Here is a 23100-nt window from a genome sequence, read left to right as displayed (position 1 = left end):
CGACTCTTGAGCTTTTCTCTTCTTTTGGGAGTCAAGCTGACTCTGTCTGCCTGAGTGTCGAATAGAACTCCTAGGTATTCCTTCGACTGAGACGGCTGTAGGGAACTCTTGTTTAAGTTTACTACCCAGCCTAGGTTCTCTAGTAGAGCAATCACTCGGCTGGTTGCTCGATGGCTTTCTTCTGGTGATTTTGCCCTGATCAACCAATCGTCCAGGTAGGGATGGACGAGAATTCCCTCCTTCCTGAGGGCCGCCGCCACTACTACTATGACCTTGGTAAAGATCCGCGGCGCTGTGGCTAACCCGAAGGGTAACGCCCGAAACTGAAAGTGTTGGTGCAAGACTTTGAAACGTAGGTAGCGCTGATGATCCCGATGGATTGGGATATGCAGGTAGGCTTCTGACAGATGTAGGGATGTGAGAAACTCCCCTGGCTGTACTGAACTTTTGACTGATCGCAGGGTTTCCATGCGAAAGCTGGCTACCCGTAGGTAGCGGTTGACTGACTTGAGGTCCAGGACGGGCCAGAAAGTGCCCTCCTTTTTGGGCACTATGAAATAAATGGAATAATGCCCAGAATTTATCTCCCCTGCAGGCACTGGAATAATGGCCTTGAGGGAGAGAAGCCTCTGTAGGGTAACATCTAGCGCCGCCCTCTTGAGGGGTGAACAAGGAGATTCCACAAACTTGTCTGGCGGGAGCCGAAGAAAGTCCAGGTAGTACCCTTCTCGGATGATAGTGAGGACCCACTGGTCCGAGGTAATCGCGGCCCACCTGCGGTAAAAGAGGGTCAGCCTGCCCCCTATGGCTGCTACCCCCGGATGGGCCGGCTGATTGTCATTGTGGGGTACAGCCGGGGCCGGAACCCGAGCTGGCTCCCCTCTTATTGCGCCTGGGCCGAAAGGACTGGTTCCTGGCTTGCGACCGAGGTGCCTGGTAGCGAGTCCCATAAGGGTTAAAGCGCTGAGAGGTTCTACCTCTGGGTGGTCTAGAAGACGGGCGCTGCCTCCTCCGTGGTCTGTCTTCTGGTAGACGAGGTAAAGGCGAGGCGCCCCATTTATTGGCCAGCTTCTCCAGGTCGCTGCCGAACAGGAGAGATCCCTCGAAGGGTATTCTCGTGAGACGAGTCTTGGAAGAGGAGTCGGCCGACCAGTTACATAGCCAGAGCTGCCTCCTGGCTGCCACTGAGCATGACACTTCCTTGGCTGCCGTACGGACGAGGTTGGAGGCTGCGTCAGTAAGGAAAGAGAGAGCTGATTCCATCCCCTCTCCCGGGGCGTTGTTCCGAGCCTGAGATAGGCAGGAACGCGTCACCACCGTGCAGCAAGTCGCAATTCGTAGGGACATGGCTGCTACCTCAAAAGCCTGCTTCAGGATGGCATCCAAACGCCGGTCATGTGTATCCTTGAGGGCCGTCCCTCCTTTCACCGGGATGGTGGTGCGCTTCACAATTGCGCTATGGCGTCTACCTGCGGGCACGCCAACATGTCCTTAGTTGCCGGGGCTAAGGGGTACATGCCAGCCAAGGCCCGACCCCCCTTGAATGGAGCCTCCGGTGCAGCCCATTCCAGATCGATTAGCTGCTGTGCCACTCGTAGGAGGGGAAAGTGGTGAGAAGTTTGGCGCAGGCCCTCTAACAGGGGGTTCCCTCTAGGTTCCCCTGGGGTGTCATGGCCTGGAAGGGCCAGTTCCGACAGGCATTGCGAGATCAAGTCTGGAAGATCCACCCTGGTAAAGAAGCGCCGCATGGTCCGATAAGGTTCTACCCCCGAGGGAAGCTCTCCCTCCTCGGGGGGCTCATCTTCTTCTGCCGGGTAGTCTGAATCCCCATAATCGGGGCTATCAGGTGGCGAGTGGTCGCGCCTAGGCCGCGAGGGGCCAGGGCTGGGTCATTCTGGACGTACGGACCCGGTCGGGGAGCTGACTGCATCGCAACAAAGGTATGAATCCCTTTGAATAATTCCACCCAGGAAATCGAAGCCATATCTGGCCGCATGGGAACCAGGCCCCCCTGGTTCACTGGCTGCTCCCCGCTGCTAGCTGGTTCCGGGGTGTTCCCTGAGGAACCGGCAAGAACGCTGGGCTGTGACCGGCCCTGGCCCAGTACTCCCAGGGCCTCTTCCCACTGGGCACATAGGGAGTCTGCATCCTCATTCTGTGTGGCCCTGAGGTTGCATGCAGAGCAGAGATTGATGCCTGATTCTGGAGGTGCCGGTACTGCCGAAGCCTGGTCACTCTTATTCTCCATGCCGCCCGTGAACTCAAGAAGAGTCTGCGCTGTGCGCGAAAGCAGGCGCCTGACACCAGCGCTCAGCAACACGCGCTTAACAATGAGCGCCTATTACGTGCGCCTATAGCGTGCGCCTATAACGTGCGCCGAAGGACTTGCGCTTTAGCAATGTGCGCCTATGAACGGGCGCCTAGCAACATGCGCCTAACAATGTGCGGCTATAGCAGTGCGCCTATAACGGGCGCCTATAATCGGGCGCCTAAGGACTTGCACTTAGTAATGTGCGCCTATGAATGGGCGCTTAACAACATGCGCCGAACAATGTGCGGCTATAACAGTGCGCCTACAAACGGGCGCCTATCGCGCCTATGCGCTGCTCGCCGTGCGCGTAGCAACGGCCGTGAGCTTAGCAACGGACGCCTATCGCCGTGTGCGTAGGAATAGGTGGGACGCTTGTAGGTAGAAGATAATGGCGGGCAGGCAGACGAAATGGTGGCCTACTCAACTGGCTGCCCCAGAGGCACACTCTGCTTCTCCTCGGATCCTCGGAGACCAATAAGTAAATATATATATACGCCTTACCTTGTCTTCGGCGCTTCCCGGCTGCAACCCGGGTGGTCTCCGGCTGCGGGGGGAGAGGGGGGTTACCTTCAACGCCGCGCTCGAGGAGGTGCACCCGCTGCCTCTAGGCCACGCCCGAACTCGTCTCGCTCGGGGGCCAAGTCCACGCCGGGACCGAGGCTGCCTCTAGGCCGCGCCCGAGCCCTGCTCGCTCGGGGGCAGGTCCCTGCCGCGCGTCGGCCACTGGACCGAGGCTCTTACCTCCGAGGGACCACGAAAATCACCTCGGGAAACTCAACCGGGGGAGGGACCGACTGGTATCACCGCAGGAGTGCGGGGCTCGTCGCTAGGAATTTAGAATTTGGAAGAACGCTCAGCGAGCGTGAAGGAGCTCCAAACTGCTTTGGAGATGGAAATTACTGAATTGCTTCACTTCCTGTGGGGGTATATGTACCCGTGCTGACGTCAGATCCGTCTCCAACTGCTAGCATGAGCACGCTATACCCACTTGTTTTGAGTCCATCTGCTACACGCTAGGAAATCATTGTTGTGCATTGATTTGTGTAGGATGCTTAGTGTTTTGTACTCTATCCGTTTTTCGATGGGAAGCCAGTGGAGTTCTTTTAGTATTGGGGTGATGTGATCCATTTTGTGTGTCCTGTGAGTATTCTGGCAGTGGCGTTTTGTAATATTTGGAGTGGGCGTGTGGTTGTTTTGGGGAGGCCTAGTAGTAAGGAACTGCAGTAGTCGAAGCTAGTAAAGATCAGGGATTGAAGAATGGTTCTAAATTTTGGTGGGTTAAGAAGGGGTTTTAGGCATTTAAGGATAAGTAATTTGTAGAAGCCTTCTTTAATTTTCATCGCTATGTGGTGTTTGAGGTTCAATTCGGGGTCAATCCATATGCCTAGATCTTTGACATTTTCTCTTGGATTGATGGTGGTGTTGTCTATTACCATGGTTTTGCAGGAGTGTTCTCCGGAGTTTTTTCTTTCGAGCAGAATGTATTCGGTCTTATCCATGTTGAGACGGAGTCTCATTTGATTTAGGAAGTTTTTTTTATGTTATTTAGATATGTAGCTGATAGTTTAAGGGTATTTTCTAAGTTGTTGGATACAGGGATGATTAGCTGGATGTCATCAGCATACATAAAGTATGTGATTCCGAGACTCGAGAGTAATTGGCATAAAGGGAGGAGATATATATTGAACAGGGTGGTAGATAGGGCTGGTCCTTGTGGTACTCCAGTTTCTAGAGGAATTGATTGAGTTAGTGTTGTTGATGTTTACCTGGAATGATCTGTTATGTATCATGTTATGATCTGTTATGATCATGGCCCGAAATGAAGAGGCAGCCCGCAGGGCCATGGTGGAGCTCATCCCACCAGGGCTTGAAGTTAGGAGATGGTCAGCGGGGACCATGGTGGAGCTCATCCCACCACAGCCCTAAGTCAGAAGGAAGCCCTCGGGGTCATTGTGGAGCTCAATTCACCATGCCCCAAAGTGAAGAGGTGGCCACGGTGGAGCTCATTCCAGTATGCCTGAAGGGAAGAGGAAGCTGTGTGCATGTGGATGTCCGTGTGAGAGCCTGTGTGTATGTATATGCATGTGTCACAAATAAGCTCTCACAGGCAAGCATACCCACACAATGTGTCTGTGAGGGGGAGAGAGCTTGTGTATGTGAGAGATAGGGAGTGTGTGTAGGAGCATAGGCATGAGTATAAGAGAGGGAGTGTGTGAGAATGAATGTGTATTGTGCATGTTTGATTTATTTATTTAACATTTTTTTATATACCGATAGCCGTATGCACATCGTACCGGTTTACAAGAAACAGGCGAAAGGCCAGGAACAAGGCACAACCGTTACATGGAACGGATAAGAGTAACATTTGAACGCATTTGACTGAACGTAGGAGAGATATTTGACAGCAAAGGAGCAAAATATTAAAATAACATAAGAATGTATTTAACTTGGCCTTGTATTACTACGGTAGAAGGGATAAGTATAACGTTCTAATGATGGGAAAAGGAGAGAGATTTAAGGAGGGTATTAAGAGGTGTACGGGGGGGGGGGGGGGGGGGGGAAATTTGTGCAGCCCTATCTCCCCAAATCAATGACAATCTCAGGGTGACTAGAAATCAAAATATCCCTGGTATAGTGAGCAGGAGATTTTAAAATCCTTATTAAGTTTAATTATTGGTATAATTTGATGTTTCTGCTGTTTTAAAATATTTTGGGTTTTTTTGGGAAATTAGAACATTTTTTAATTATTGGATTTTTTTTATTCATCAGATGTTTTGAAATATATTTATTGGTATTTGGGAAATTTTGGATATTCTATTCATAACTGGTTTAAAATATGTATTCCTTTATGAATATGATTTTACTATTATGATTGATGTTTTATATTTGATTGTATTTAATATTTTATGAAGAATGGAAATGTTTGTTTTTCTATTGTTGCTCTGCTTACAGAGGTTGGTTTGTTGTGGGTTCCAGTTCAGTTATTCTTAGCAAGTTTCTATTAATACTTTCTCTTTATTCTGTAATTGGTCAGGGTCCATCTGTGTTCTGCATATGTGACCAAGGTGAGCTATTCTGCTGTCATGTAGTTTCTATGTAGGGTCTTATAGCCGTCTGATTTGTTCTGGTTTCCTGTGTGTTGGTGTTGCAGGGCCTGGTATAATCTGTGCTGTGTTGCTTTTTCATAGATAATGTTGTTACTATTTTGAGTCTTGGCACTTAGGGTTATTTTAGTATGGGAGGTTTACTATATTGTAATGGTAATTTCATTTATTCATGGCTTTCTGAGGCCCAAGCCCACAACCACCACACATTATAAAAAGTCTAATTCCATAGAAGTTCCAAACATTATTTTGCAAATTTGTCTGGCTGGCACCACAGTAGTGCATGTAAATATAATATGCATATTGTAAGTGATATTTTTGCCTCACAAGACTGAACTTTTTAATGCTTTTGCATGTAAAATTGATTATAAATGCATAATTTCATTGTGCATGTGTGGGGAGGTGTGTGTGTGTGGGTGCAAGGTTTGCTTGGGGTACTTAATACCCTTCCTTTGACCTTGGGTTCCATTGGGGGCTGTGTGTATCAGTTTTTCAAAATATAGATTGCTGGAGGGAGCTAGGCTTTTTTTTTTTTGACAGGCCCATGATAGAGACTGAATGCATTGGGGCGGGGGAGGGGAACAGCAAAGTAATTGTTCACAAAGGGCAGCAAAAGAGCTAGCACCAGCCTCGATTATGTTAGGGTCCAACATGTCCAGATAGCAAACGAAGGAAAAAAAGGCTGTTCTTTTTGGTTTAGTGATTCAAATGTCAATTTTGGAAATATGAACGTGCAACATCTCTAATATCTTTGTATATTTTGCTTGGTAGAGGAGAAAATGTATTTCTGTTTCTATTTCTCCAGTGTTGCACTGCATGCAGAGTCTGGTTTCTTGGTGTTTCCAGTTCAGTTTTTGTCCACACTTGTGGTCACTTATTCTGTATTTGGTGAGGGTCTATCCATGTAATGTCTGTGTGATCAAGGTGAGATATTCTACTGTGTAGTTTCTGTGTAATGATCTGTGGCAAATTAGCAATGGTAAATTCCCCTTTAAGAGGAACGAGCAGCAAGGGCACAATAATGTACATTTGTGGCCATTAAGTTAACCATATTCAGGGGCATTACATAGATGCTCAGTGCAAACAAAGCTGCACAAGATGACTGCTTATAGTCATAGCCCTTAGTTCCCTGAGGCAGCTCAGGGATAGCTTTTATAGCATGAGAGGAAATATTGAGGCATATTTGCAACAGCTGTTTTCAGGGTTTTCCGATTTAGGTATTTTATATGCTGTGTGGGGAATTCTTTTAGATTACGCGACAATACTTTTTGCTTTGACTTTTGTTCAAATCATTTGATGCTACCTATATATGTTTGCTGACTGATTTTATTTGCATTTTTTCAAAATTCCTAAAAAATATTTTTCCTTATGCTTTTAAGATTATTTAAATCATGGGAGATGACAGAGGTCCAGGTTGCCTTTGTACTTACACAAGAGGTCTAGCACTAATCTTGGCTTGCAGGCACCCAAGTTACCAGTTGATTTAGGTTTTTGCCATCTGTACATGCTGTCTTTCAACTGTATTCTTTTGTGCAGCATATCTGCATTCATTTGAATCACTTTTCATATTAAATCATGTAAATAAATATTGCAAGAATACAGTTTTACAAATTTGCTTTGAACAAGTATAATTTATTTTGTTATTTTTAAGAGTTTTATGGGAGGGGGTCTCTGGTATGGATGTGTTGAAAGACAGAAATGAGATTTCAGGGTTGGTGAGAGGAGAGCGAGGGAGGATCAAGAGGAGGGACTTGAGGGAAGATCAGGTTAGGAGGAGGAAGAATGAGGTAAAGCAGGGGTAGGCAAACTACAGCGTGCAAGCCAGAAGCAGCCCCTCACCACATTTTTTAAAGCCTGCCTACCAATGTCCTCAGCTCCCTTATTTTTGGCCCACCAATTTAGTCCTAGATCTGCTTGCCCAATTTCACGTGTCAGGGAGATTGAGGATGGTGCCAGGGGCCGATGTCAATTATAGGAATTGGAGTGGAAGGGGCCCCTGGCAGACTCCATTCTTCTGGGGTCTGAACAGAAGAGGAAAAAAAAAAGGCCCTAGGCAGACTCCAGAAGCCAAAGAACAGAAGACTGTGGTGCTGATGGCAGTCGAAGAGTAGAAAAGAAAAAAACAGGCCACTAGTGGATCCTATCACACTGGGGCTGAAGAGGACCCCTGAGCCAAAGCCATGACTGAGAGGCAGCTGAGAGATGGGGCCCAGTGCCAATGAGGTGGCAAGCTGCAGGGCGGAGAGGGATAGGGAGGGAACTTGCGTAGCCTACTCCACCATTCAAGCTTGGCTGTGGCATTCTGCTAAGGGTCTTTCTGCATGGATGGTATGGATCTTTTGGTTTAAGGAAGAGGTGAAGGCCTGGCTGGGCCTTAATTAAGCAGCAAAGACAAGAAGAAAAAGATGCCACAGGCAAACTCCATCCCAATGGTGGCTAAAAACCAGAAGATACTCCAAGGTGAAAACAAATAGGAGAGGAGAGTGTAAGAGTGAGGAAGTGTGTGTGACAGAGAATGTATCTGATATAGGAGCTCCTAGGGGGGATACCACCCCCACCCCAGTCAAGAGTCCATGATATGGCATCTATCTAAAAAAAAGATTGCCTGTCCCTGCAGAAAGCTGATAGGAGATGAGGAAATGATCAGTGACAGGAAGAAGGGGAAGAGCAGAGGAAGGAGATTTTGGGATCTTGGGGGGGATGGGAGCCAGAGAGGGAGGTGTCCCTGTCCCAGCTCCTCTTCTCCTTGCATCTGTACTCTGGTCCTCATCTCCCATTCCCTTTTCTCCCTCATCTTCCTTTTTATCCAAAGTATCTTCTTTCATCCCCCCATCCTAAGTGCAAATATACACATATCCATTTTCCCCAGCTTCTAATTCAAACATCCATAATCCCAAACCTCTTTCACTCAACCTCTCCACTCCCCTGTTCCCACTTTTATACAACACCCAAATCTAGCCTCTCTTTCACAACTCATCTATCCTTCTCCTCCTGAAAAAAATCATGACTCCAATTCCTCTCTCATAAATCACCCCCCAAAAGCATAATTTTCCCGCTCCTGATGAGCCCATCTCCTTATCTCACCCCCTCTGTCACTGATCATGAAGCAGCAGGAAGAGAGCAATGCCAGGCCATTTCCTTCACCTCTGCTGCCTGAGTATTGCTTTCAACAGGTTGGCTGTAAGCGTTACCATGCATTCAAAGCAGCAGTCGGCCCCAGGTGGCAGATGATGACAACATGACAGTGTTCTGCTACTCTCCTCCTCTTGCCACTGATCAGTGCTGGAGGGAAGAAAGGTATCAACCAGCAGCAGGGGAGGAGGAAGTTAAACTCGCTGTCCAACTGCCTCTTCTTCACATCGACCTGGCTTAGTCCATGGTTTCATACAGCAATTGTTCAGGAACCAGCCAATTCATTGGGAATGGCTGGATTTTGCAGCACCACAGAAGATTGGGAGCCACATTTATAATTCACCAAGGGGAGGGATTTACTTCAGTCCTGCTGAGAGCCTTGAGAGAGAGAGAGAGAGAGAGAGAAAGACAGCAGACCTGAACTGGTGCCAGTCCTGCGACCTAACCAGAACCTTAGAGAGTTGAAGGACTCTTGATATAACTTTCATTCTAAATGCAGCCAGCTGAAATGCATACAGTAGTGGTTTTAAATGGAAAAGAACTACTATAGGAATCAGACTTTGAAGTAAAAACAAGAGAACTGTAAGAAACAGATCAAGGACTCTAGGAATAAAAAGGTGTTTAACGTTTGTTTTGATTCTGATAAACAATCACAGAAAGGAGCTGTATTTTATTTGCTGTTTGAAATTATTCTGTTTTGAATGATACATTATTTATTTAACAGTTTTTATATACCGGTATTCGAAAATATATCATATCGGTTTACAAGTAACATAACAGAGGAATTACATGGAACAGGGAGTAGGAAACTTGGAGGGGGGAGTTAACGGTTATAAGACAACTTGAAGAGTAGTGACAGTTATTAGATATTTGCAATAGTAAAATAAAACAGAATATAACTAGGTAAGAAAGACAAATAGGAGAAGACTATGTATACATAGTATAAGGAGAAAGAATTATATATTACGAGATATAAAGGCATTATTAAAAGGAGAAGACTATGCATACAGGGGATAAGGGAAAAGAAAAAAATATATATAAGGCTGGAAACAATATGTAAGGAATGAGATATATACAGCTGGAATAATATGTACAGAATGGGTTATATATTAAGAGAAAAAGGGGAGAAGAAGTTATATATACAGGGGAAAGGAGTTGTGGTGGTTGTTGAGGTAGAAAATGTAGTGGGGGCTGTTAAGGCATTAGAGTTGATATTGTCGTGAGGGAGAGGAAAGGAGGAGTATATAAAGAAGTATTAGACTGCGAGGGGATCATTGAATCTAAAGATAAACATTTTATTTTACAACCAATAAGTAAGTTCTACATTTCTTTAAGTCAGAAAAATGTATTTCTTTGACTTATAATAGAGAAGTTGGCAAGTGGGAAGAACAGTGAAAGCCTAGTCCCTGTTATTGAACCCAGGTTACACTAAATGCCAGATTAAATTTAGGGGCAAGATACTGTATATCTGTATTGGCATCAAGATCAACTCTTCTTTCACTCAAATGACTTCAGCAGCCTCTGGGTTCTTTATATATGAATATTAGAATTTTTTTCATTGGTAACTTAAGGCAAGTTATATTAGGGCAGTAATATTTTCCTATCCACAGCAGGTTTATAGTTTGTGTGTACTTGTCAAGTATATAGTAAATCTTGCCCTCTTCTGTTTTAGAACCTACCCTAGTCCAATTGTATGTTAAGATGTATTTTGTTTCTCTTCTCTCTTCTTTTTTGGGTATTGCTCTCAAATTATCCGCATTGGCTGGTTTTCAATATAGCTTATCTCCATACATTTGTTAAGATGTACACAAAAACAGAACATAAAATCTTTTTTTTTTCTATTCAAATATTTGTACATAAAGATGGTGGGCTAGTGTGACCCCGGTGCTCAATTTGCCCTATCATTTGTCTGCTATAACCAACCCTCACCCCAAAAAGATCCATTATAAGTAATATTCCTCTTTATTAGGATCAGAAAAAATATTCTAGATTTAATATATTTTGTTTTCAATTATCAGTGGCACTATAGAATATCCCATTTTAAGTTTTAAACTGCCTCTCATAACAAAGTAATGTTGGAACATATACAAAGATCCAATATATGTTTGGTAAGCAAACATGTCACTTAACTAAAGCAAATGGCACTACTTCCTCGCTGAAGCTAGGATGACAAAGTTGCTTTTCATCCTTTTTTGTATTCACTGGCATATCCTGCTTCTCAGATTTAAGAAAACATAAGAACATAAGAAAATGCCATACTGGGTCAGACCAAGGGTCCATCAAGCCCAGCATCCTGTTTCCAACAGTGGCCAATCCAGGCCATAAGAACCTGGCAAGTACCCAAAAACTAATTCTATTCCATGTTACCATTGCTAATGGCAGTGGCTATTCTCTAAGTGAACTTAATAGCAGGTAATGGACTTCTCCTCCAAGAACTTATCCAATCCTATTTTAAACACAGCTATACTAACTGCACTAACCACATCCTCTGGCAACAAATTCCAGAGTTTAATTGTGCGTTGAGTAAAAAAGAACTTTCTCTGATTAGTTTTAAATGTGCCCCATGCTAACTTCATGCAGTGCCCCCTAGTCTTTCTACTATCCGAAAAAGTAAATAACCGATTCACATCTACCTGTTCTAAACCTCTCATGATTTTAAACATCTCTATCATATCCCCCCCTCAGTCGTCTCTTCTCCAAGCTGAAAATTCCTAACCTCTTTAGTCTTTCCTCATAGGGGAGTTGTTCCATTCCCCTTATCATTTTGGTAGCCCTTCTCTGTACCTTCTCCATCGCAATTATATCTTTTTTGAGATGCGGCAACCAGAATTGTACACAGTATTCAAGGTGCGGTCTCACCATGGAGCGATACAGAGGCATTATGACATTTTCCATTTTATTCACCATTCCCTTTCTAATAATTCCCAACATTCTGTTTGCTTTTTTGACTGCCGCAGCACACTGAACCGACGATTTCAATGTGTTATACACTATGACACCTAGATCTCTTTCTTGGGTTGTAGCACCTAATAAACATTGTGTAATTATAGCATGGGTTAGTTTTCCCTATATGCATCACCTTGCACTTATCCACATTAAATTTCATCTGCCATTTGGATGCCCAATTTTGCAGTCTCACAAGGTCTTCCTGCAATTTATCACAATCTGCTTGTAATTTAACTACTCTGAACAATTTTGTGTCATCTGCAAATTTGATTATCTCACTCATCGTATTTTTTCCAGATCATTTATAAATATATTGAAAAGTAATGGTCCCAATACAGATCCCTGAGGCACTCCACTGTCCATTCCCTTCCACTCAGAAAATTGTCCATTTAATCCTACTCTGTTTCCTGTCTTTTAGCCAGTTTGCAATCCACGAAAGGACATCACCACCTATCCCATGACTTTTTACTTTTCCTAGAAGCCTCTCATGAGGAACTTTGTCAAACGCCTTCTGAAAATCCAAGTATACTATATCCACCGGTTCACCTTTATCCACATGTTTATTAACTTCTTCAGTAAACACCGAAGCAAGGAAATCTTTTAATCTTTCCGCGATGGCCTTATCTTCTCTAAGTGCCCCTTTAACCCCTCGATCATCTAACGGTCCAACTGACTCCCTCACAGGCTTTCTGCTTTGGATATATTTAAAAATGTTTTTACTGTGAGTTTTTGCCTCTACAGCCAACTTCTTTTCAAATTCTCTCTTAGTCTGTCTTATCAATTAACTTGCCAACATTTATGCTTTATCCTATTTTCTTCTGTTGGATCCTTCTTCCAATTTTTGAATGAAGATCTTTTGGCTAAAATAGCTTCTTTCACCTCCCCTTTTAACCATGCCGGTAATCGTTTTGCCTTCTTTCCACCTTTCTTAATGTGTGGAATACATCTGGACTGTGCTTCTAGAATGGTATTTTTTTAACAATGACCACGCCTCTTGGACATTTTTTACTTTTGCAGCTACTCCTTTCAGTTTTTTTCTAACAATTTTTCTCATTTTATCAAAGTTTCCCTTTTGAAAGTTTAGCACGAGAGCCTTGGATTTGCACACTGTTCCTCTTCCAGTCATTAAATCAAATTTGATCATATTATGATCACTATTGCCAAGCGGCCCCACCACCGTTACCTCTCTCACCAAGTCCTGTGCTCCACTGAGAATTAGATCTAAAATTGCTCCCTCTCTCGTCGGTTCCTGAACCAATTGCTCCATAAAGCTATCATTTATTCCATCCAGAAACGTTATCTCTCTAGCATGACCCGATGATACATTTACCCAGTCAATATTGGGGTAATTGAAGTCTCCCATTATTACTGCACTACCAATTTGGTTAGCTTCCTTAATTTAAAGGATTAAATATTTTTAATTCAATTTTTCAACCCTGCATAGCATCAAAGACAACCGCAATGGAATGGCTCAAGCATGAAAATTAGGTAGCGTACCTGCGTTTGCTTGGAATCACTCCGATTTCGTCGCTCTCTCCATCCGGTGTTACTTGCCGTGCCTGCCACCATTCATCATCAGCAGCATTGATAACGTGCAAGATATCTCCAAATTTGAAATTCAGTCCTTGGCTGGGAAGGCCACTGTCTTTTGTCTTGTCGTAGTCAAAAAGGGCTCTAAGTTTGGGGGAGAGGAAGACATTATATTAACTGAAACACAAAATATTCTAGTTGCTGTTGCAGGAAAGACACTTCCCACAGCTGTAAAAAGTAGAGTTGCTTACCTGTAACGGGTGTTCTCCTAGGACAGCAGGATGTTAGTCCTCATACATGGGTGACATCATTGGATGGAGCTCGACACAGAAAACTTATGACAATCTTTCTAGAAATTTTGACTGACACATTGAACATGCCCAGCATGCCACTATCCATGCGGAGTCCCTCTTCAGTCTCCTAACACAGAATTACAAAAAATAAAATAAACAGGAGAAACCCAACTCGTGGGGTGGCAGGCGGGTTTTGTGAGACTAACATCCTGCTATATCCTAGGAGAACACCTGTTACAGGTAAGCAACTCTGCTTTCTCCTAGGACAAGCAGGATGGCAGTCCTCACACACAGGTGAATACATAGCTACAGGTTGATTCCGAACAACAAGCAGCACCTAACCAGCTGAAAAAGATTCCGCAGGATTGACTGGCTGAAGTTGCTGTTGTAATGGGCTTCCCTGTCCAAGCAGTAATGGGCGGCGAAAGTGTGGAGAGAACTCTACGTCGCAGCCTTGCAGATCTTGGCTACAGGAACTGCTCGCAAGTGGGCCACCAAAGCCGCCATGGCTCTGACCAAGTGAGCCTTGAGATGGCCTCCAAGCTGAAGGTCTGCCTGCGCATAGCAGAAGGAAATACAATTTCTCCATCTTGTTCAGATAGGCCCTACGGCCTTTGGGGGTCATTTCATCGCAAAGATGACACCCTCAGATGTCATGCATTGCCCCTAGGCAGAGGATACAGACCTCGTGTGGATCTGTGATAGACATGGTCTGTGGGCACTGGGGGCATTGTCAAAAACTGAACATCATAAAAAAGAGCTGGTGAGCGGTTGATGACTGGTGGCCACCGAACGACACTGCCAGGAATCGACTGCGAGGAAGGAAGAAAACTTACAGCGCCACCCTACCAAGGCACTAACCTGGAGAAAGAGGGACCCTGGTCTGTAATCGACCGGGAAACAATAAAAAACCACAATGTAAACAGCAGAGTTCCAACAACCGCGAGATAAAAGCTCTGTGGAAAAAATGAGACTGAAGAGGGACATCGCGTGGACACGCGGATAATGGCATGCTGTGCCAGTCAAAGTTTCTAGAAACTTTAACAAATTTTCTGTGCTGGGCTCCATCCGATGTCACTCATGTGTGAGGACTACCATCCTGCTTGTCTTAGGAGAAACAAATTTACCATCTTCAAAATTGCACTAAACGTCAGTGCACAAGACCGTGCTGAAGAGACTGTGTTTGACAGAATAAAATGAAATATGAAAACCAGATTTGATATCACCAATTGTGCAAATGTTTGTTCAATAATTCAGCTTTAGAACCTAAAGATTATATAAAAGGATAGCTAAAATTAAAATGTGTCACACTTAAAATGCTGACACTCCCTTCTACCATCATGAATAATCATTGGAAACCAATTTTTTTAATACTGGTTCTTTATAACAGGTAACATCCCTTAACAGGGAGATAAAAATCAAAACAAAGTATGCTTTTAAAAAGACAACCAAATGAAGATAAGGGGGTGAGAAAATATTAAAATACTAACTCAAAACCACCCATCTTAATTTCTCTTTCAGATATGGTTAAAAATTTAAACAATTTTTTTATACCCATAAATATGTTTCATTAATATACCAGACAAGGAATACAGTTTTTATTCAATTACTAAAATGCTTACATAATGAAACAAGCCAGAGTCTAAACTATTTTGTCTTTTCTATACTGCATCACTATAGCAACAGATCACAGCAAGTAATTCTTTATCTGAGGTTTAACACACAACAAAATACTAAACACTACATGAATCTTCTTTAAGGTGACAACTACATTTTGCTACATATTAGGGATGTGAATCGTTTTTGAACGATTAAAATTATCGTCAGATAATTTTAAAATCGTCCTAAATCGTCAGAGTGCATGATACAATACAAATGCCCCCGATTTATCGTCATAAACCGTCCTAAATCGTTAAATAGGGCACGGGAATTATTTGGGGGAGGGCGGGAAAACCTGCACACCGAAACAACCCCTAAACCCACCCCGACCCTTTAAAACCAATTCCTTACCCTCCCCCACCTTCCCGAACCCCCCCAAAATGTTAAATTACCTGGTGGTCCAATGGGGGGGGGGGGGGGTCCCGGCGTGATCTCCTGCTCTCGGGCCATCGGCGCCATTTTGGCTGCCACTAATTAAAATGGCGCCGATGGCCCGATAAAAAAAAACCCCCACCCGACCCTTTAAATCGACCCCCCTTAGCCTCCCCCACCCTCCCGACCCCCCCAAAACCTTTTAACATTACCTGGTGGTCCAGGGGGGCCTCGGGGGACGATTTCCCGTTCCCAGGCATCAGCTGCCCAAAAAAAAAATGGCGCCGATGCCCCTTTGCCCTTACCATGTGACAGGGTATCCGTGCCATTGGCCGGCCCCTGTCACATGGTAGGAGCACTGGATGGCCGGCGCCATCTTTAATGATGGCGCCGGCCATCTTTACTCATCAGCCCCTATTATATAATAGGGGCTGATGCTATAGACTGTACATCTTTACTCATCAGCCCCTATTATATAATAGGGCCATCCAGTGCTCCTACCATGTGACAGGGGCCGGCCAATGGCACGGATACCCTGTCACATGGTAAGGGCAAAGGGGCATCGGCGCCATTCTTTTTTTTAGCGCAGCTGATGCCTGGGAACGGGAAATCGTCCCCCGAGGCCCCCCTGGACCACCAGGTAATGTTAAAAGGTTTTGGGGGGGTCGGGAGGGTGGGGGAGGCTAAGGGGGGTCGATTTAAAGGGTCGGGTGGGTTTTTTTTTAGCGGCATGGGCCTCTCTAAAAAAAAAAAAATTAGCGATGTGAATTGGAATCGGAAACGATTCCAATTCACATATCTTAACAATCAGATTTCCCCCCCCCCCCCCCCCCCCCCCACAGCCGAATCTGATCATTAAGACGATCTGGCACACGATTCACATCTCTACTACATATGTCTACTTCTGCAAACAGCATGAATTTTCATTTTAAAACATGGATAACGGCACATTTCATAGCTTTCCCCCCCCCATACACTGGTGTCAAAGTTGTTGTATATATTAATCAGTAAGCAAAACATGAAAATGAAGGTCATTTGTGGATTCAGATGTTACCATTTAACTATGTGCATTGTTTTACAAAGTGTAACATCCTAAATTAACCAAATGCTTAAACCTGCCCCATGTGATCTTGGTGTATACAGTGCAGTGATGGGGGTCTACAGACTCAAATCTTCAGACTGGCAACTTGTATGCCCTTCTAGTAGTGGTAATGACTAGAACTGACTGTGTAATATGTAACGTGGGCAATGGGGTGTACCTTTCATTGGTGTTTCATTACGTGCACAACATGTGATGCAGACTACAATAAAGAATGAGAGAAACATGTTGAGTGCACTATGAACAACTACATGGGAAATTTGTCCATAGTGTGTCAAGCAAGATTAGCAGTAGCTATTTTAATCTATTATGTATGTCCTATTCATCCTAAAGTCTTTGAAAACTTAACAGCTGTACTTCAAGATTCTCAAATTGAAATTCAAGGTACTACTACTTTACTTGTAGTGTATGCTTTAGAGCATGATAGAATTTGGATGATGGATAAAAGTTTTTGCGGCCAGCATCTAGCTTTATTTCCTGATGTCGCTAAAGTGACGCAGCTCATAGGGAAGGCTGTTTTGCTGAAAAAACGAGGGTTGATATGGGTGCATAATTTCTTCTTCAATTTCCTTGCAGATGGATTGTTAAATTAGGTACACTGAAATATATTTTCTTAGATCCTGATCAGCTGGAGGGTTTTCTGCAGAATAGAGAAAGACCCTTGCCTATTTCCTCTTAGATCAGCTTTCCTATTGTGTCTATGATACAGCGGAGTGTATTTGTTAATTGGCAGCTCTTTATTTTCCTTACTTTTATATGTTCATAATAAATTCCCAATTTGAGGTCTTTTAAAGACAATGACCTTGTTAATCATTTCCTTTATCTTTCTTTTTATTGTCTTTCAATTCTGTAATGTCAACTTTGACTTAAATTGTTTAAAAAAGTATTGAAAATAAAGAGTTAAAAAAAAAAAAAGCTAACTGTGGACAGACTAGCAAAAACTTGATTAACAACAGATAACCATTTCAGTACAGGAAACACTGAGCTCAGAGGAAGAATGTATTAACACTAGTTTAGGGACTGGATTAACACTTACCATTAACACGTAGCCACGGCTGCACAATCATTCGGCAGCCAAGGGCAGGAAGCTGGATTCATCTGTCTGGTCTAAAGAAAAGGAAATTATCGGGTAAGAAGTAATTTCTCATTTCTTAGCATCTAGACAGATGAATCCAGAGCCAATGGGATGTACCCCAGCTGCTCTCGAATAGGGCAGGCGGCTACCCGTGGCCCAATCAAAATCGCACGTGCAAAGGCTGCATCCTCCTGCACATCCAGTCAATAATACCTGGAAAAGGTGTGTAAGGAAGACCATGTCACGGCTCTGCAATTGATGGGAGATGACAATTTAACTTCCTACCATGACACTGCCTGAGCCCTAGTGGAATGAGCCCTAACCTGACTAGGTAAAGCGCAGTAGCTTACTTGTAAAAGGTGTTCTCCTAGGACAGCAGGATGTTAGTCCTCATATGTGGGTGAATTCATCTGATGGAGTCTGGCACGAAAACGTTTGTCAAAGTTTCTAGAAGCTTTGACCAGCACATTGAGCATGCCCAGCATGTCACTATCCACGCATGCCCCCCCCCCCCCTTCAGTCTCGTAATATAGATAAAAGACGAGCAAAAAAATAAAGCAACAAACTGGAAGGAGAACCCAACTCCGTGGGGAGGTGAGTGGGATTCCTGAGGGCCAACTCCCGCTGTCCTAGGAGAACACCTGTTACAGGTAAGCAACTGCCCTTTCTCCTAGGACAAGCAGGATGGTAGTCCTCACATGTGGATGAGTACCAAGCTCCAGGGTGTCCCCCGTTAGCAAGAGAGGCCAACAATTACCAAACAAGGTGCCAATGGGCACAACAACAATTGTGGTGCTGTTGTTTGGCGGGCGACTACCTGACTCCCATCAGGGGTACTAGGATGGAAGAGTTGTGTTCAGGTCTGGAACACACTGCGCAGGATGGACTGACCAAAGGCACTGTCCTGACAACCATCCTTGTCCGAGCAGTAGTGAGCCGCAAATGCGTGAAGAGAACTCCATGTTGAGGCCTGGCAAATTTCGACGGGGACTGCTCGCAGATGAGCCACTGACATCGCCATGGCCCGAACAGAGTGAGCTTTAACTCTGTCAGCCAGAGGAAGGCCAGATTATGCATAGCAGAAGGTAATGCAATCCGTCAGCCAGTTGGATAAGGTCTGTTTACCCACTGCCACTCCCAACCTGTTTGTATTGAAGGACACAAAGAGCTGAGTGGACTGCCTGTGACTGGCTGTGCAATCTAAATAGAAAGCCAAGGCCCTCTTGATTCCAGAGTATGAAGAACCAGCTCCCCTGGGTGGGAATGAGGCCTAGGAAAGAAGGTGGGTGAAACGATAGACTGATTAAGGTGGAAATCAGTCACAACCTTAGGCAGAAACTTAGGGTGTGTACGCAAGACCACATGATCGTGAAAAAACCTCGTGTATGAAGCTCACTTACTCTACGAACCGAAGTAATCACCACCAGGAGAATAACTTTCCAGGTGAAGAACTTTGTGGCACAGGAGCGCAGCGGCTCAAAGGGAGGGGAAGCATGAACCGCGCCAGGACAACACTGAGGGCCCAGGATGCAACAGGAGGCCGAAGAGGGGGCTTCAGCTGGAGCAGGCCCCTCATAAAGCGACCTATTAAAGGCTGCATTGACATGGGTGTACCAGTGATGCCTCGATGGTACACCCTCCCAGCGCTGAGATGGACCCTGACTGAGCTGGTTTGAAGCCCAGACTCAGAAAGGTGCCACAAGTAATCCAACAGCTGGGGAAGGGGGGCATGTGAATGAATCCAAGCCCTGCCCCGCACACCAGATGGAGAATCTTCTCCTTTTCAAGCTGTAGGACTTTCTGGTGGAAGGTTTCCTAGAAGCTACCAACACCTGGTTGACACTGTCTGAGATGGCCAAGGGTTGAAGGACTAGGTGCTCAAAATCCAAGTCGTCAAGGCCAGCGCCTGGAGGTTTGGATGGTGCAGGGTGCCCTGATTCTGTGTGAGCAGATTGGGCACAATCCCCAGTTGGATGGGGGGCCTGATCGACAGGTCCCGCAGCATATGCAACCAGGCCTGTCGTGGCCAAAAAGGCCCCACGATGATCATGGTCCGTTTGTCCTGTTGAAGCTTCACAGGGTCTTCAGGAGGAGTGGGAGAGGAGGGTATGCATACAGCAGACCTCTCCCCCAGAGGAGGAAGAAGGCATCGCGGGCGAGATGCCTGCCCCCCCCCCCCCCCTGACAGGGAGCAGAACCTGATCACCTTGTGATTGTGTGGGGAGAAGAAAACGTCCACATCTGGTGTCCCCCACCGACGAAACAGTTTGGCCGCTAACTCCGAGTTCAGGGACAATTCGTGTGGCTGGAAGGAGCGATTCAGCCGGTTTGCCAGCACATTCAGAGTCCCAGGCAGGTACGTCGCGTGCAACGACATCCCCTGCGACAGGACCCAGGTCTTGCCTTGTGACAGAGGAGGTATGAGCACGTGGCTTCCTGTTTGTTGATATACCCCATTGCCACCTGGTTGTCCGTCTGGATCAGCACTGCTTTGTGTGACAACTGGTCTCTGAATACCCATAGGGCGTTACGGATCGCCCAAAGCTCCAGAAATTTTATTTGATAACGGGTTTGTGAGCAGTCCAGAGACTCTGCATGTGGAGGCCGTCCACATGGTCTCCCCAACCCTGAGGAGAGGCATCGATAGTGAGAATCACTTAAGGAGGAGGAGTTTGGAAGGGAATCCCCTGATCCAAATTGGAGAGGTATTCCCTCCAGGAGAGAAGCCCGTGGGTTCCATGAATACAACGCAAGTTTCGAGGTCCTGAAAGGCCTGTTGCCACTGTGACTGCAAGGTCCATTGAGCCCTCTGCATGCACAAACGGGTGAGAAGGGTAACGTGGATGGAAGCTGCCATGTGGCACAGCAAACAGAGCAGAAGGTGGGTAGACCCCTGCCGGCTACTACTGATGGAGGCCACCAGCGAGGCGAGGGCAAGAGCTCGATTGTGTGGCAAAAATGCCTTTGCCAGCACTGTGTCTAGTCTGGTGCCTATGAAGTCCAGCTGAGGAGATGGGCAGAAGTGAGATTTTGGGTAGCTGAACATGAACCCCAAGGCTTGGAGAACCTGCACTGTCAGGGCTAATGCACTCAGTGCCCCTGCGCAGGAATCACTCTTGATTAACCAGTCGTCTTGGTACGGGAAGACATGCAGTGCACGACGCCTGAGATACACAGCCAAGCATTTAGTGAAGATGTGAGGGGCTGAGGCCAACCCAAAAGGCAGCACCTTGTACTGATAGTGAGCCTTCCCCACCACGAAATGGAGGTGTTTGCTGTGGCCGGGGAAATTGGCTATGTGAGCGTAAGCTTCGTTGAGATCAAGGGAGCAAAGCCAGTCTCCTCTTCTGAAGAGGGGAATCAGCGTATCCAGAGAGACCATCTTTATCTTTTCTAGAGAGAAATTTGTTCAACGCCCTGAGGTAAAGGATGGGCATAAGCCGCCATTCCTTTTTGGAATTAGGAAATACCTGGAATAGAACCCTCGGCCCTGCTGGGGGTGAGGGACAGGCTCTACCGCACCTGCTGCGAGAAGGGTGGAGAGTTCCGTTTGAAGTATGACCTGCTGGGCGGACAAACCCCACGATTGACATGGGGAAGAGGTCCCTGGGAGCTGTTGGAAGTTGAGATGGGACTCCTGACAGATTATGGTAAGGACCCATCGGTCTGAGGTGACATCCTCCCAGCGATGGGCGAAGCCAACGAGCCTGCCTAACATTGGGGGATCCGGCGTCAAGTGACTTGTGCTCCCTTGCCGCCAGTCAAAAGCCCTAGCCGGGGCTTGCTGGGGCCTGGGTGCTCACTGCTGGTGGGGGTGGCCCCTGGAGCTAGTGCATGGCATGTGAGCTCGGGAGGCCAGAGGATAATACGTCTTCTGTCTGTAGAAGGACTTCCTGGATCCTGGCCTGGAAGATTTCCTGGCTGAGAAAGGGGCGTCAGAAGCACTAGCAGAAAGCTGTTGAAGGGTGTTCATGGTGGTCCTTCAACTTTGCTACTGCATCCTGGACCTTATCCCCAAAGAGATTGTCACCTATGCAGGGGAGGTCAGCCAGTTTCTCCTGCAGCTCTTGACAGATATCAGAAGCCCTGAGCCAGGCCATCCTACTGGCACCGATGCCCATGGCGGCTACACAAGCTGCAGTTTCAAAGACGTAGGTGGATTGCACCTTATGCTTGCCAGCCTCGAAGCCCTGCAGGACAATAGTGGAGAGCGTGTCCTTCTGCGGCTGCGTTAGGGTCTCCGTAAGATCCTGGATTCACTTCCATAGGTTCTGGTTTTACTGAGTCATGTACAAATGGTAGACGGCAATCTGGGTAATAAGCATGGTGCCCTGGAAGACCTTGCTGCTGAAGGCATTGAGCTCCCTATGTTCTCGCACCGGAGGGGCAGAGGTGTGAGCGTCTGGCTTTCTTAAGGGCAGACTCTATGACCACCGACTGGTGGGGGAAGGTGCTGCTTTTTGAGCCCCACGGCTTGCTGCACCAAATAGGTGGTATCTTCCTTTCTATTGACAGGAGAGATAAAGATCGGGTGCTCCCACATCCGAAGGAGGAGGTTCTTGAAGATGTCGTGGATGGAAACTGCCATGATCTCCCTTAGGAGTGTCGACAAACTGAAGTACTTGCAGCATCTTGTGTTGCACATCCTCCTCCATGAGCAGTTGGAAGGAGATAGCCTCGGCCATGGCCCTAACAAACCCCGAAAAGGACAGATCTTTTTGGGGGGGGGGGTTAACCAACACCTTTCCTCCAATGGGGGAGGATCTGAGAGGGGGGTCATCCGAGTAATCGGAGGAAGACTCTGTGGAATCATCCCTCATGGGTTGTAAGGCCCTTTCTCCCCACTAGGACCATCGAAGGTACCGGGGTCGCGGGAGTCTGTGTAAAGTCTCGGGGAAGTCTCGATCCCCCATTGGTGGCCATTGGGGGATCGAAGGCCCCTCGGGCGCCAGTTGTGTCAGTAGGGCGCCTAAAGGGATGACCAGATGCTCAAGCAGGGGTGCTAGGATAGACAGCAGGGGCTCCAGCACCGGTATGGGGGCCAGTGGCACAGGCGACAACGCTCTGGAGAGGTCTGAGCACAGAGGTCTGAGCCCTGCGGTCCAGATCCTCCTGGAAGTCCGGTGAGGCCAGGACTGAAGGAGGGGGGACAAGGCGTGACTGGTTCTTCCTCGGGTCTCCGAGATGGCACAGTGCCTGACACAGATATTGATGGGAAACACCTGGGACTCCCAGGGACATCGTAGGACGGGGTCTCCGATGGCTGGGGTCCCTTCGGTGGCAGTATGGTTGCCGCTAGTACTGCCCCAGAATTGAAGCTGTGTGCCGACGGCAACTGGTGTCAATGCTTGCAGGATCTCTCACAGTGCTCGGCCTGGTCTTTCCCTGGCACCGAGGAGGTGGTTGATCCCGATGTTCGGAACATCGGTGAGATCATGGAGAATTGGTCACTGTCCCCACGATCCTTCGAGGAAGTGGAGAGAGAAGTAGTGAGAGGGAGCGTATCAAGGGGCTCCCTGCGGCCTCTCGGCGTGGATGACTCCAACACGGGTGTGGATAGAGCAGACTTGGAAGAACTG

At 46.4% G+C, this 23100-nt stretch overlaps 1 protein-coding gene across 17 annotated transcripts in view; it reads right to left on the bottom strand.

Annotated features, from left to right (window-relative positions):
* DLG1 (discs large MAGUK scaffold protein 1) overlaps window positions 1-23100 on the bottom strand; it is an 890153-nt gene that overhangs the window by 216765 nt on the left and 650288 nt on the right. For all 17 annotated transcript variants that reach the window (XM_029615884.1, XM_029615888.1, XM_029615886.1 and 14 more), the window contains one exon: window positions 12991-13167. In XM_029615884.1, coding sequence (XP_029471744.1) covers window positions 12991-13167 — 177 coding nt within the window. The remainder of the gene's footprint in view (window positions 1-12990; window positions 13168-23100) is intronic.

This window comes from Rhinatrema bivittatum, chromosome 9 (assembly GCF_901001135.1).
Source record: "Rhinatrema bivittatum chromosome 9, aRhiBiv1.1, whole genome shotgun sequence".
Taxonomy (NCBI): Eukaryota; Metazoa; Chordata; class Amphibia; order Gymnophiona; family Rhinatrematidae; genus Rhinatrema; species Rhinatrema bivittatum.
The sequence above is the reverse complement of the archived record's forward strand: the minus strand, read 5'-3'. Positions and strand labels throughout refer to the sequence as shown.